This window comes from Gopherus flavomarginatus, chromosome 4 (genome assembly GCF_025201925.1).
Source record: "Gopherus flavomarginatus isolate rGopFla2 chromosome 4, rGopFla2.mat.asm, whole genome shotgun sequence".
Lineage (NCBI taxonomy): Eukaryota > Metazoa > Chordata > Testudines > Testudinidae > Gopherus > Gopherus flavomarginatus.
Window position 1 is genome coordinate 209,819,458 of NC_066620.1, and position 15,115 is coordinate 209,834,572.

Below are 15,115 nucleotides of genomic sequence, written 5' to 3' on the forward strand. Positions count from 1 at the left end.
GTCTTCCCCTTGGTTGAATTTCAGGGTAAACACCGCTTATATGGCCAAAGCCATCCCTCATGTCACTCCATTGAGCTGAGTTCAGTGTCCACCAGTGAAGAATTTAGCCCAATTCCCATCTTGCATCTTCAAAAACAGCTGGAAAGTTGCAGGGCCAAAATTTATCCTGAGGGTAACTCCACAGTGAATTCAGTGGAGCTCAATATTTTTGGGTCAGATCCTCAGCTTGTGTCACTTCAATAGAACTATGCTGCTTTACATCATCTGGAGAACCTAACCTCTTAGTTCTATCGCAGCAGCCCCCAAAGGCCCCAGCTCAGATCAGAGCTGAGCCTTGCCATGCTCAGATTTGGACAATCACATATGGAGATATAGTCCCAGCCCCAAAGAAATTACAATCTAATTTGAAACAGAGTGAAAAGAGTGAAAAGAAACAGTAGGAGGAAAGTGAGGAGGGAGGACAGGGTACCAGTGTTAAGAGTGTCTGATGACATGGGCCAACAATGAGCAAGGCTCCAAATCATGTAAATGGTTTTTGTTTTTACTCTTGAGGATCAAAAATGAAATAAACGCCCCCAGTAAAGAAATCTGCATCCCAACGTGACATGGATCAGAGAATCAGAACCAGGTTCTCCTCTCGCACACAGGTGCAGACCAGGAGTAATTCCACTGACTTTATGGCGTTACACTGTGGTAAAAGCCAAAGAATCCGAAAGGAGAATCAGAACTTTCATTCTCCTCTCCTCTTTGCTTCCATTTCACCCCATGCCCAGAAAATCAGAGAAAAGTGCCAGTTTCCTTGACAGTGAACAACAAAACAATTCAATGGTGTGATATTTAACAAAATGCCTTCTGTTACTATAGCAACTGGAAATTCCAAGCAGGATACTGGAGCATATGGGAGCATCTCCAGAAAGAGCTGCACATTACGATCATACCAGAAGCAGTCTCTTTTACGCCCTCGCCCCAGCATAAATGTGATGACAAACAAAAGAAGTGTCCTCTTGCTTTTGAAACTGGACTGAGATGAGCACAGAACCAGGAGCAAGGAGTTCCTGACTGCTAATTCCAGTTCTGGCATAGACACTCCCTATGGGACGTTGGGCAAATCACTTCTCTCTGTGCCCTAAAGCCCCATCCCCTTCTTTCTCCCATTCTAGATCTGTCCTGTCTATTTAGATTGCAAATTCATCAGGACTGGGACTCTCTCTTACTATGTATTTGTACAGCACCTAGCACAATAGGGTTCCAGGCACCTAGGTGCTATTGTGGTATCAAAAATGTCAGTCATAATTATTTTACAATTCATTCGCTTTTAAAGCCAACCTGAAATCTCCCTCCACTGTACAAGCAGACACAGTAACACAGATGGAACACAAGGTTTTTTTCATTAGCAAGCTGCAACCTTTTATTATATTTGCTACATTTTTTCAGATCTAACCTGTCATGTATTTTAGTTCACAAAACACCCGTGATGCGCTGGAAGCCAAACTGAATCTTTTTGGCCCAGTAGAAAAAAAACTCCCTTACATTATAAAACATTTTTTTACTAAAATTATTTCAGGAAATAGGCACTAAAGGTAATAATATATGTTGCTGTGAATGTGGAACTGAGAGAGCTTAAATTCCCCATCCCCGCCAAAGACATCAAAGCGCAGCTACTATTGTTAAAATAACCCCTAGAATACTTTCCAGAAATCAAAGCTCCGGATTTTTATGCTTAAGTCTAGCAAGCTGATCAGATCAAGATAATAAACATAAACAGTAGTTACAAAAAGCAGCTGGTAGTCCAGTCACAACCCCTATTTACGCCTATTACAATACACTGGGCCAAACTTTCAAAAATCTTTCTCCTGAAATTAAGAAGCACAAGATTGCACATATACCTATTTAAGTGCACAAATAGGGCAACTGCATTTCCAGCTGTGGTACCAGGCACAATTTCAGAAACAACTTTGACCTTTGGCAACTGTGAAATCAAGCAATGCCACACAGTCAATATACAAAATGCTGTACCTTCATTGGTGCACGAATTTCTGTGCAATAGTGCTGCAGGTATATCATATACTCTGTGACCCTCTGTACCTTGGGGGACACCCTACACCCCCATGTTCAACTCTATAAAATGATTGTGTGGTATCCAATGCAAAGTTTGCCAGGTTGGGTGTCTTTGGAAGGCTCATGGTGCACTGACCATTGTTGTTCTAGTAATGTTATAGGTTACAATTTCATGTATATGGTTATGAGGCTGAAAATGTATCCTCATGGCTTAAGCAAGCCCAGGCAAAAACTCTCCAAGAACAGAGAGGAAGTTCACACCTCATCAGGGCATGGATGGGATAAATTACCTGCTCACAGGAACAATGGACACTGGCTGAGGCAGCAACAAAAGAATCTGTTAGACCCTTTGGGCAGTTTGTGACTGTGATGAGGTAATGCTCACCTGACTCTGAAGGGGGGCAAAGCTAAGAGGAACCCAGGGTTGTGAGCTCAATCCTTGAGTGGGCCATTTAGGGATCTGGGGTAAAAAATCTGTCTGGGGATTGGTCCTGCTTTGAGCAGGGGGTTGGATTAGATGATCTCCTGAGGTCTCTTCCAACCCTGATATTCTATGATGACATGATAAAAGGGAGAGACATTTTGTCAAGCACTCCATGGATTTGAAGAAGTGAGGCTTTTTACCCTCGAAAGCTTATGCCCAAATAAATCCATTAGTCTTTAAGGTGCCACTGGACTCCTTGTTGATTTTGCCATGCTCTCTCTTTCTCTTCCACCTACATCTACTGACACCACACCAAGCGACTGAAGAGCTGATCAAAGAGGAGAGCCTGTCTGAACAGCAGCCAGCCTGTGGTGAGAAGCATCTAAGTTTGTAAGGACATTGAAAGTGTTAAGATCAGCTTAGAATGTGTTTTGCTTTTATTTCATTTGACCAAATCTAACTTGTTATGCTTTGACTTATAATCACTTAAATCTACCTTTATAGTTAATAAACCTGTTTGTTTAGTCTACCTGAAGCAGTGTGTTTGATTTGCAGTGTGTCAGAGACACCCCTTGGGAGAACAAGCCTGGTATATATCTATTTCTTTGTTAAACTGACGAACTCATACAAGCTTGCAGCGTTTAGCAGGCATAACTGGGCACTGCAAGACGGAGGTTCCCAGGGTTGTGTCTGGGACAAGAGATATTGGCTAGTGTCATTCGCTTGCAGGTAGCTGGGAGCAGCTTAAATGCCGGAGGCTGTGCGTGAACAGCCCAGGAGTGGGGGTTCTCACAGCAGAGCAGGATAAGGCTGGCTCCCAGAGACAAGGATTGAAGAGGCCTAGCAGATCACTGGTCCAGATAACACCAGAAGAGAATGTCACATACTCCTGTTGGAATTCTGCACCACTGAGCAATGGAGAATTTGGGCAGAATTAATGTTCTCCGCACAATTTTATTTTTGTCACACAGAATTTGTGATTTCCACCAAAATGCTTCCTTTTCCCAGTTTTGCATGTTTAAAATGTATTAGTTCTGTACACACGTAACGTCTTCTGTGTGTATTGTAAGGTTTTGCGGTCATACCACTGTAACGGGAGGGGGTTAGTGAGATAGCGGAGTTTAGTTGTAGTATAGCAGGTGCTTAGCATGGGGAAGGGAGACTGAGGGTAGAGTGTGCTTGTCTTCACACGCACATGAACACTCTTCACCTTAAACTCCACTCTGTGTGCGTCTGACTCTAGTGGTGCTGCCTTCCCTCTTATATTCCCTGCCAGCCTGAACTCGCCCTCCTCCACTCCCACCTGTCACATCCCCCCAGCACTCCCGCCTGCACCTTGCATGGGTGCGTGCATACTACCTCCGGAGATGAAGGGGTGTTGGCTGGCAAACTATGTACACGACCCAACCCACACAAATACAAGCCCACACACCCCACACTTATACATGCACTCGCCCCGACACCCACATTCTACACTCGGTCTCCCTTCCCCATGCTAACCACCCACTATACTACAACTAAACTCCACTAGCTCACTAACCCCCTCCGGCTACAGTGGGATGACCCAATAACCTTCCAATACACATAGAAGCTTGAACTTGAACAAGACATAACAGACAGACACAAAACAGTCCTTAAGGATGCTAGCGCCCTCTTAGGCCAGGTCCTTACAATACTTTTGTGTAACATACATTTGTATAATGACTCTTTTTAAATGAAATATATGAACCAGAATATAACTGTCAACAAAGATACATCAACTTCATTATGAATATGCTTAGTAAGGAATCTATTTGTCAGAAAACATTTCCTGAATCTTTTCGTTGTCTGCATTGTTACAGACATACTTGCTGACAGGTATTCTGAAATTAATTACCAAAATAATTGGAAATGGTGTGATTATATTGTGTTCTTTTGACACCTAAAATATGCAGAATTTTGCAGAATTGTAAAAATACTGTGCAAAGAATTTTTTAATTGTTTGGCAAAGAACTCCCCCGGCAGTAATCATCAAACAAAACATCAAGTTGCTTTACTTTATGTTTCTAGCAAACACATAATACAATGTTGGTGCAGTAGTGTGCGCATGGATTATTTTTTAATACTAACAGGACAGGATACTCCAGTGCCCCCAAGTCCACAATAGCCATTGGGGTTCTTGCTTAGATACTGTTGATGGTAATCTTCAGCGTAATAGAACTCCGGAGCCTCACGGATTTCTGTTGTGATTGTGCCAAAACCACTCTCCATCAATACCTGTCAAGACATGGCACAGAATTCCATTAGAGGTTTGTTTGCGTCTGTATGAGAAATAAACCTGATGATAAACCAACATTAGGAAATCTTATTCAAGAGATGCCCTAGACTTTTACAGTCACTTGTACAACAGTTACAGAACAGCCTTGATTTTACCACGTAGATTAGAAAGACATCCTGCTTCATCTGTGCTGTTATATTATTTGCACAGCAGACACTTCGGGTATCAGTCTGTACACTGAGCAGTGTGCGTGTTTTATCTTACTTCTAACTGGTTACATTTTGAATGGGATGTTCTTGTTCATTAATCTTTTTTTGCGGAGGAGGAGCACCTATGATTCTTAGGGTATGCCTGGTGCAGCAATTACACACCCACAGCTGGCCCACGTCAGCTGACTCATGGGGCTTAGGCTATAGGGCTGTTTAATTGTGATGTAGATATTCGGGCTCGGGCTGGAGCCTGGCCTGTGGGACCCTCCCCTACGCTGATTAATATGCCACATATTAGTGTGCTTTAGAAATCACAGCCCCCTCAGGCACACTGTTGCACCACATAGAGATGCCCAGGACCTCTGATTATTCCTATCAACAATTAATTCCTTAAGGTCGAGCTACAGTCCTGGCTAGAAGTCTGCTTGGGCCTAATTTCAAAGTCCAGCCTGAACCCAACTAGAGCACAGCTGACCTGAACTCGATCCGAGTTCTAGCATGTCGGGTTGTTTTCAGACCTGACCCAAACCGGACACCTGTAGTCAGATTGCTTTGGGTTTGGGTTTGGTTGCCAAGGTCTAGACACCATCCTGGACACCATTTTCTTTACCTTGTTTCCTCCACAGAGCTGCTGAGGTTAATTATCGCCAAGCCCTGCCCAACCTTGGGCTAGCTGGCCATTCCCTTGTCCAGCCCAGCACCCATGCACCAGTTCCCCTGGACCGTTCCTCCTGAACCTGTGTCAGCACCACTGACAGAGCCTCGATCCTTGAGCTCTGCATGGTGGAGGCTTTCTGCTCCCCATATTGACGATCCATTTCCAGTTGCCGCCTACCAGTGGAACAGTTGCAGCGACGGCTGCGAGCCTTGCTCCTGCTGGCCGCCCCACCATGCTGCATGTGCTGTGGAGTAAGAGGCGCTGTGACTCGTCGGCACACTCCCTCTGCAGCACACGCAATGCACTCTAGCGGCAGTAGCTGGTAGGAGTCGCCACAGTCACCGCCATGCCCAACTGATCAGAGACTACCTGATCCTAAGAGTGCCAGGTTGTTTTCACACCTGACCCAAACCTGTAGTTCAGTCCTAACCCTAACCCTAGCCTCACTGAAGTCAAGAAGAATTTTGCTGTCTACTTCAGTGAGGCCTGGATTCAGGACCGGCGCTAGGGGTTTGAGCGCCCTAGGCAGACGGCAATTTCGCCGCCCCACACGCTGGTCCCGTGGCTCCGCTGGAGCTGCCGCAGTGGTGCCCGCAGAGGGTCCGGTGCTCCGTGGCTCCGTTGGAGCTGCCGCAGTCATGCCTGTGGGAGGTCCACCGGAGCCGCGAGAGCAGCCGACCGTCCGCAGGCACGACTGCGGCAGCTCCACCGGAGCCGCCTGCAGCCCCTTCCGGCAAAACGGCACCCACCATTTATTCTGGCGCCCTAGGCGATTGCCTAGGCCACCTAAATGGTAGTGCTGGCCCTGCCTGGATTTCACCTTTGGTGTCTTAATGTTCCATTTGTTCTGCTGAAAAGGAGCATCTCTATAAGAATGTACAGTCATTCAAATCAATTCACTCCACAAGGGCTGAAAGTCCTTTTAGGAAAGGAGGAATTTTAAGGTTGTGGTGTTGTAGAATAGCACTGATTTGCAATAAACTGACAAAAATGTGTTGATTTCAAAGCATTTTACAAAAGGTAACCAAGCATCATTATCCCTATTTTATAGCATGGGAAGCTGAGGCACAGAAACAGCCTGGCATTGTTTTGTAAAAAAGTGGTCACTGATTTGGAGTGTCTTAATTCGCAGTTGCCAAACTTGACAGCTAGAGTCCACATGCAGTCAATAGGAGCAAAGGGCACTCAGCAACTCAGTGAACGAACTGCACCTTTCAGGATTGAGCCTCTAAGCCTGAGCCAAAGAAGTCACTGTTCTTTATTGATATAAAAACCTGAAGGTGGCTGAAGATAAATGTAGAAACTTCTTAAAGGTGGAAATATCTGCAGGTGTGGCACTATTCTGGATAACACCGTATTATTACGAATAAAATGGCCATCAAGACAATTACTTTGACTAATGTGGAAAATACAGAAATGGACCCCAGAAACTTGAAGACCAAGCTCTAAAACAAGTTAAGAGCCACATTTGGGTTCCATTCACAGAGCCTCTGGAATTTCTTCCCCCAAGGCACATAATTCCATTAGGATTAGAAAGATATTTGAAGGCAAATTCCAGCTCATTTCCAAAGTGTGTTCATCTGGATGAGAAGATTTGCCAAAGCCCAGGCCAATGGCGATGACGCATAGTTTGCAGATCAGAGAAGTGGGTGTATGGGTGGATCTTTTAAATTAGACTTGGAATTCTTCAGGACTGAGCCCCCAAATGACTGTGAAATCCCTCAAAGACTCCTAAAAGCTGAATGCTTTTCTTTTTAATATTCAGCGGCCATGAAGTTTTAACTATCACATTTTTCTTTTCTAAGCAAATTGACAAGTGCTGACACTTTGGACCGATTTCTCCTCTGATTCAGGGCTTTATTGTATGCTCACTGAAGTCAACAGCAAAGCTCCCATTGACTTTAATGGTGCAGAATAAGGACCTTAAACTGGTGTAGTACAGGAGTAACTCTGTGGAGGCAAACGGAGTTACGCCAGTATAAAACAAGTGTGACAGCAGAATCAAGCCCTGGAAGAATGTATGGCCAAGCACTTATCTTACCAGACAAACATGTACTAAGCGTCACAATACTGACAACAAAACTGATAAAAATAAATACCTTTTCACACAGCTCACAGTCAGCTCATGAAACCTACTGCCACGAGACACCATAAGACAAGGTCTCAGCAGGATTCAATAAAAGGACTGGACCTTTAGAAAGGTAAGAACATAAGAACGGCCACACTGGGTCAGATCAGTGGTCCATCCAGCCCAGTGTCCTGTCTTCTGACACAGGTCCATGCCAGATGCTTCAGAGGGAATGAACAGAACAGGCAATCATCAAGTGATCCATCCCCTGTTGCTCAAACCCAGCTTCTGACAATCAGAGGCTAGGGACATCTCGGAGCATGATTTTGCATCCCTGCCCATCCTTGCTAATAGCCATTGATGGATCTACCCTCCAAGAACTTTAGCTCTTTTTTGAACCCTGTTATAGTCTTGGCCTTCACAACATCCTCTGGCAAGGAGTTCCATAGGTTGACTGCATTGTGTGAAAAAATACTACCCTTTGTATGTTTTAAATCTGCTGCCTATTACATTCATTTGGTGACCCCTAGTTCCTGTGTTACAGGAAAGAGTAAATAACACTTCCTTATTTACTTTCTCCACACCAGTCATGATTTTATAGATCTCTATCATCCCTCCCCCCTTAGTCATATCTTTTCCAAGCTTAAAGGTCCTGGTTTTATTAATCTCTCCTCATATGGAAGCTGTTCCATTCCACTAACCATTTTTTCCCCTTTTCTGTATCTTTTCCAAGTCCAATATATCTTTTTTTTGAGATGGGGCAACCACATCTGCACGCAGTATTCAAGATGTGGGAATACCATGGATTTTTATAAATGCAATATGATATTTTCTTATCTATCCCTTTCTTAATGATTCCCAACATTCTGTTTGCTTTTTTGCCTGCCGTCGCACATTGGGTGGATGTTTTCAGAGAACTATCCACAATGACTCCAAGATCTCTTTCCTGAGTGGTAACAGCTAATTTAGACCCTATCATTTTATATTTATAGTTGGGATTATGTTTTCCAACATGCATTGCTTTGCATTCATCAACACTGAATTTCATCTGTCATTTTGTTGCCCAATCACCCAGTTTTGTGAGATCACTTTGTAACTGTGCAGTCTGCTTTGAACTTAACTACCATTTTGTACCATCTGCAAATTTCCACCTTACTGTTTACCCTTAGAGGTATAATAGTAAAGGTTCAAAATAGAACCGAGAGTTTTGGAAGGAATATAAACCCCTCCTGCTCAAGGCATGAGTCAACATCTATCTATTGGGGTTGGGAGGAAATTTTCCCTGGGGACAAGTTATGTCATAATTACCCACTGCAGGGTTTCTAGCTCCTACCTCTGAAGCACCTTGTCCTGGCTACTGTCAGGGACAAGATACTAGGCTGGATGAAACACAGGCAATTTTGTATGTGCCTGGGTATATTACTATTAGACTCATTTTACAGACTGGTAAGATGAGACACAGAATCAGGTTAGACATAGCTACATGCCTGAGATCCCACAGGAAGTCAGTGGCAGACCTGGCACTAGAACTCAGGAATCCCAATTCTAAAATCTAAATACAGGGAAATTAGGAGGATCCTGGGGGATAATTCTAGCTAACCCGCTGACTCAATGTGAGGTCCTGGGCAAGTCCCTTCATTGCCTTTCGCTTCAGTCAATGTATGTTGGAACACTGGAGGGCTAAAAGGCAGGTTCTCACTGGGAACTGGATGTTGCATCTGAATTGTGTTTTCCTAAGCAAGAACATTTCAATCACTGAAAACGGGTACTCTCTGGGGAAGCAAAAAAATGAATCTGTCAAAATTGTGAGTGAACTGTAGAGAAAGCTGAATATATATTTCCCCACAGAGCCTGCAATGAGTAACTCACAGAGTCTGCCTCACATAGCCAAGGAATCAAGCTCAATGCACTTTAGAAAGCATTATTTTGTTTAGTTTCTTGCACTGAGGTGTTCCGAAGAAAGAACTTTTAAAACTGTCTCCACTCCAGAAAGCCTGGCACAAACATTGATCATCATCATGATTATTAATTCATCTAGCACTGTAAATGTACGAGGTACTGCATCACTCCCTGTCTCAGTCAACGGATACACCAGGACTGTATGTAACTATTCTTGTAGCTGATTTCAATCTGGGACGTTTCCATCAATCGCCTGATTTTGTCCATTAGAAAAATCCATCCTGTTCAATATCCTACCACAAGAGGGCATGAGCATCATTTTTCCTTTTAAAAATTACTAACAGGCTATTAAAAGTGGAATAATACGGAAACGGAGGATTAGCCATTACATGGCAACTTCGGTCATTAGTGAAAGATACCAGCAGTGTCGTCAGAAATATGAGACATTTTAGATTTCTGCACCCTGCCAAACTTTCCCTTAAATGGTTTGCTTTCAGACTGTGCAAACATTTCCCTAAGACGCACAGTGTTGGTACAGAAACAGCAATGTCACAAGGAAAGATGTGTGGGCTCCAGATCTTTAGCTGGTATAAATCAGTGGAGTTCCACCAACTTCAGAGCACCCAATACAGCTATAATCCGATCAAGATTCTGCTCTAATAGGCTCCCAGAGGGACACTGTGGCCAAAAGGGGTAGTGAGATCCTTGAATGCGGTAACGGAAATATCAAGTAGGAGTAGAGAGGTTAAAGTACCTCTGTATTTGGCACTGATATGACTGCTATTGGAATGCTGTGTCCTGTTCTGGTGGCCACAATTAAAGAAGGATGTTGAAAAACTGGAGAGGGTTCAGAGAAGAACCATGAGAATGATTAGAGGATTGGAAAACGTGCCTTAGAGTGAAAGACGCAAGGAGCTCGTCAAAGAGAAAGTTAATGGGTGACTTGCACACAGTCTATAAATATTTACACTGGGAATAGAAATTTGATAACACGTGGCTCTTCTATCTAGCTGACAAAGGTGTAAAAAGACTTTCTGGCTGGAAGTAAAGCTGGACAAGTTTAGACTAGAAATGAAGGTACACGTTTTGACCAGTGGGGGTAATTATTAACAACTGGAGCAACTTACAAAGGACTGTGGTGGACTCTCCAACACTGGACATTTTAAAATCAAGATCTGACGTTTGTGTAAGAGATATGCTCTAGTTCAAATAGAAACTAATTCAAGAAAGTCCTATCACCTGTGTGTTATGCAGAAGGTCTGACAAGGTGATCACATTGTTTTTTTCCAGCCTTATAATCTATGAATCCATCTATACACCCCAGGGTCACTAGCAGATTCTACTGGAGAAAGGTCCAAACTAAAGCCTGGATCCAAATACCCCTATGCTGGCCAGTGCCACCTCAAAAGTGGGTGATGGTGGCCAGGGAGGGGGCATGGAGGAGCAGCCAAGGGTTCCACTGATTCAGTGCATCTCCTCAGCAGTCTCATCCAGGCAGGCTCTTATGGAGCCCTCTTCAGCTTGATTCTGAGGCAGAGCGATGGCAGAAACACAGCCTGCCTTTCTCCGAAAGCTCTTATATTGCTGCACTCCGTGAGGCCATTCCTCACTGTTGTGACAGACTATACATGTGGTTGTCACACTTCCCCACACTTTACTCTTCTAGTGTGAAGACCACAATAGCTGTGGCAATGCTGGTATTTGTTATGAGGAACTAGAGAAAGGGTCTCATCTGAAGGCCATGCCAAACCCCAGGTGTCTGCGGTTTCGGTGAACACCTTCTCTTTGTTTTATATTTGCAGTTCCTTGAGATTTTTCTCCTCCTTTTTGTTTACCTTTCCAGGGGCCTACTGCTACTGTGTATGGAGGAATTCCTATAATCCCATTTGTACCAAGAACTAAATTCCAACACCACTACGCAATCCTCTGGTAGTGTTGCCACCTATGACTTTTCCATCTTGCAGGAAATTAAGGAGCATCCATGTGACTTACAGAGCCCACACAAAGACACCATTGGGTTATGAACTTGCCTCACAACCTGTTGACTTGGCATTGCGATATGGGTGCACAATATAATAGTATGCAAATGACACATCACACTAGTTTGTCCCTTTGGACAAGAATTCAGAAGTAGTGTCCCTGTTAAGAGGCCAGTCATTCTGGGTGGTATGATCAACAGTCCTCATCAGCTTGAATGTACAGCGCACTGACATTGAATGAGCTAAGGCAATCAGAACAGAGGATAGTTCTACAGTCACTTCCAAACAGTAATAACTATACAATATGCAACATTGCTACACTTCGATTTGCTACTGCCCTCTCAACTGACAATAGGCCCACAATTAACATGGTGGCTTCACCTTCTCTCAAGTACATAAAAGGTTGTTACAAGGAGGAGAGAGAAAAATTTTTTTTCTTAACCTCTGAGGATAGAACAAGAAGCAACGGGTTAAATTGCAGCAAGGGAGGTTTAGGTTGGACATTAGGAAAAACTTCCTAACTGACAAGGTGGTTAAGCACTGGAATAAATTGCCTAGGGAGGTTGTGGAATCTCCATCATTGGGGATTTTTAAGAGCAGGTTAGACAAACACTTGTCAGGGATGGTCTAGATAATACATAGTCCTGCCATGAGTGCAGGGGACTGGACTAGATGACCTCTTGAGGTCCCTTCCAGTCCTATGATTCTATGATTCTTGTAGCCAGATGATTTTATTTAGCCAAATGATGTCAAAATATTTAATTGTTTGACATCTCAGCATCAGCACAACAAATTAAAGGTGCTTGTTTATATTTGGATGGGAATGTTTAATTTTTGGAAAGTTCTTTGAGAAGTTTAGATGAAATACTATGTTTAAGTGAAATGTATTATCACTTCACACTCTCAAAATAATTTTAAACCACAGAAAGGAATGAGGTGGGATCCTGCCAACATCTGTAATAAGCCTGGTGGCTATATCTTGGTTGAATAAATGGCAGTTTAGAGGTTGAGGCCACTTTAAAAATGTGTCAACAAAAAGCTTTAAAAATGATTCTATTAAAACCTTTTCATTTTCCGAGTGGAGGCATTAATGAAGTCAGCAGAGTATTAATTGGTTTCAAGCATTTTGTGGCTTTTAATAAAAATGGCATCAGTGTGCATATGATTCAGTGCACACATTAAAAGCAGACGTACTGCATGTGCTCAGGGCACTGTACGAATCTAACTTGTGTGTTTTGATGAGTTAATCTAAACCATTTCTGATCTAGCAGGCTCCAGGCCTTCGTATTACTGCTGCTGAAAATACCGAGAAAAATCTTTACTCACATAATACCTTATGTTTCTATAGCACTCTTTATCCTTGCTGTAAAACACAAAGGGCTTGTCTACACTTACAGAGCTGCAGCTGCTGTAGTGCTTAGTAAAGACGCTACCTATGCTGATGGGAGAATGTAGGTACTCCACTTCCCCAAGAGGCAGTGGCTAGACGCTCTTCTGTCAACATAGCACTGTGTACACCAGGGGTTCGGTTGTATAACTGCAGTGATGTAGTTATACCAACGTAAGTTCGCAGTGCAGACCAGGGCTAAGGAATGAAACCTCACAATGTTCCTCTGAGTGTTCTAGCAAAGCAGTGGCTGTTTAGGAACTTCAAGGTTAGCACCTTTTTGTACGCCATGGTTACTTAAAACTCTGTGTCAACAGAAGAACTCGGGTCTTTCAGTTCCAAAGCACAAGCTCCTGCATGGAGAACTAAAGGAGAATTGCCATTCGTAGCATAGGGCCTATACAAACCGTTGGGCAGTTCTGATTCTCTTCTGTAAGAGAGTACATATACACACTGGCCACCTGATCACAGTGTTATCGCTCCCATTTGATACAGATTAATTGACTCTGACAGGGCACACATTAGTCGTCGGTGCAGCTCGGAACAGAACTCAGAAAACCAGACTCCCATACTCATACTGTAACCGATAGGCAATGCTCTCCCCCACTTAGAAGCTGAGGAAATTTACGTGATTAACATGAGTCATAAAACATGTACAATTAACAAGCAATGGTTTTATTTCCTCCTTTCAGCAGCTAAGGCATCATTTAGATGTAACACTGCAGAAAGCCAAGGCAATCTGTATTACAGTACATTTGGAACAGTTGCCTGTCTGCTGCCTACAACTGGATAGTCTGCTACAGTGATGTAAAGTGTTATACTATTATCTCAGATCAAGATTCTGAGAGCTGGTTTACGGCCTTGCCTTTTCCATCTTGCTTACTGATGGTAAAATACATTGTTGGCTTTTCCATTGGGTTATTGTCAAGAATGGAGAGGTTACTCACCTTGTGCTGTACCTGAAGTTCTTTGAGACACCTGTCCCTGTGGGTTCTCCACTTCAGGTGCATCTGTGCCCTGTGCCTTTGATTGGAGATTTTTGGTAGCAGTGCTCATTTGGCCTTCAGATGCGCCCTACACATCCTCATGCCCCACATCAAGATTATATGGGGCTGCATGGGCAGACTGCCCTCAGTTCCTTCTCCACTGCAAAGCCCCACAGCGGAGACTCTGAAGCAGAGAGGAAGGAGGGCCAATGACCATGCACCCAGAGGGACAGACATCTTGAAGAACTCCAGTTACTGCACAAGGTGAGTAATCACTGCTTCTCCTTCGAACAGTGTCCCTATGGGTGTTTCATTTCAGGTGACCCCTGAGCAGTACCCACTGAGGAGACGGCAGTTTTGGCGCAGAGTCCAATACAGAATAGACAATTGCAAAGCCTACAGCCACATCTGATCTTGCAGCTGGCACCAAGACATAACGATTACAAAAGGTATGCCCTGAAGCCGATGCTGCCACTCTACAGAGGTCTGCAATTGACACATCTGTAAGCCAGGCTATAGAAGAAAAAAGTGCTCTAGTGGAATGTGCTATCACTCTTAAAGGGGGTTGAAGTTCACTCCGGCAGATCTTAATACATCCAGAGATGTACTTTAATAACCTCTGTTTCAAAATAATGGAACCCTTGTTTCTGTCCATAATGGATTCAAATAGTCTAGGAGATCTTCTACAAGGTTTGGCCCTGTCTAGGTAAAAAGCTAATGCTCTCCTGACATCGAGGGTATGAAATATGGCTTTTTGACTAGTGCAAGGTAGTTTGGGATGAATAGTTTGATGAATGTGAAATTCCAAGGATATCTTAGGTAAAAATCTGGGATGAATCTGCAGAGAGACTCTCTCTCTGGTGAACAGAGTAAACGAGAAGTCCGCCATCAAAGCCCCCAGTTCTCCAACCTTTTGGGCAGAAGTTATAGCTACCAAAAGGCTGTCTTCATCTGTAGATCTAACAGAGAACATGTAGCTAGTGGCTCAAAAGGATGCTTCATAAGGCAATTAAGAACTAGGTTCAGGTCCCAGCTAGGAGCAGGGTCCTTGATTCATGGGTAGAGATTTGACAAACCTCTTAGGAATGTTACCATCGCTGGGTGAGAATGAAAACCTCCCTGTGTGCATGCAAAAGGCTGTTATTGTCATTAATTAAACCCTAATGGAGTTCATAGAAAGACCTGACATA

General features: G+C 43.6%; 1 protein-coding gene across 4 annotated transcripts in view; it reads right to left on the bottom strand.

Moving 5' to 3' along the window:
* Positions 1 to 4,504: 4,504 nt before the first annotated feature.
* The window catches only part of MSRA (methionine sulfoxide reductase A), a 438,170-nt gene continuing 427,559 nt past the window's right edge, over positions 4,505 to 15,115 (bottom strand). For all 4 annotated transcript variants that reach the window (XM_050948949.1, XM_050948950.1, XM_050948952.1 and 1 more), the window contains exon 6: positions 4,505 to 4,738. In XM_050948949.1, the coding sequence (XP_050804906.1) occupies positions 4,574 to 4,738 (165 nt within the window). In that variant the 3' untranslated portion in view covers positions 4,505 to 4,573. The remainder of the gene's footprint in view (positions 4,739 to 15,115) is intronic.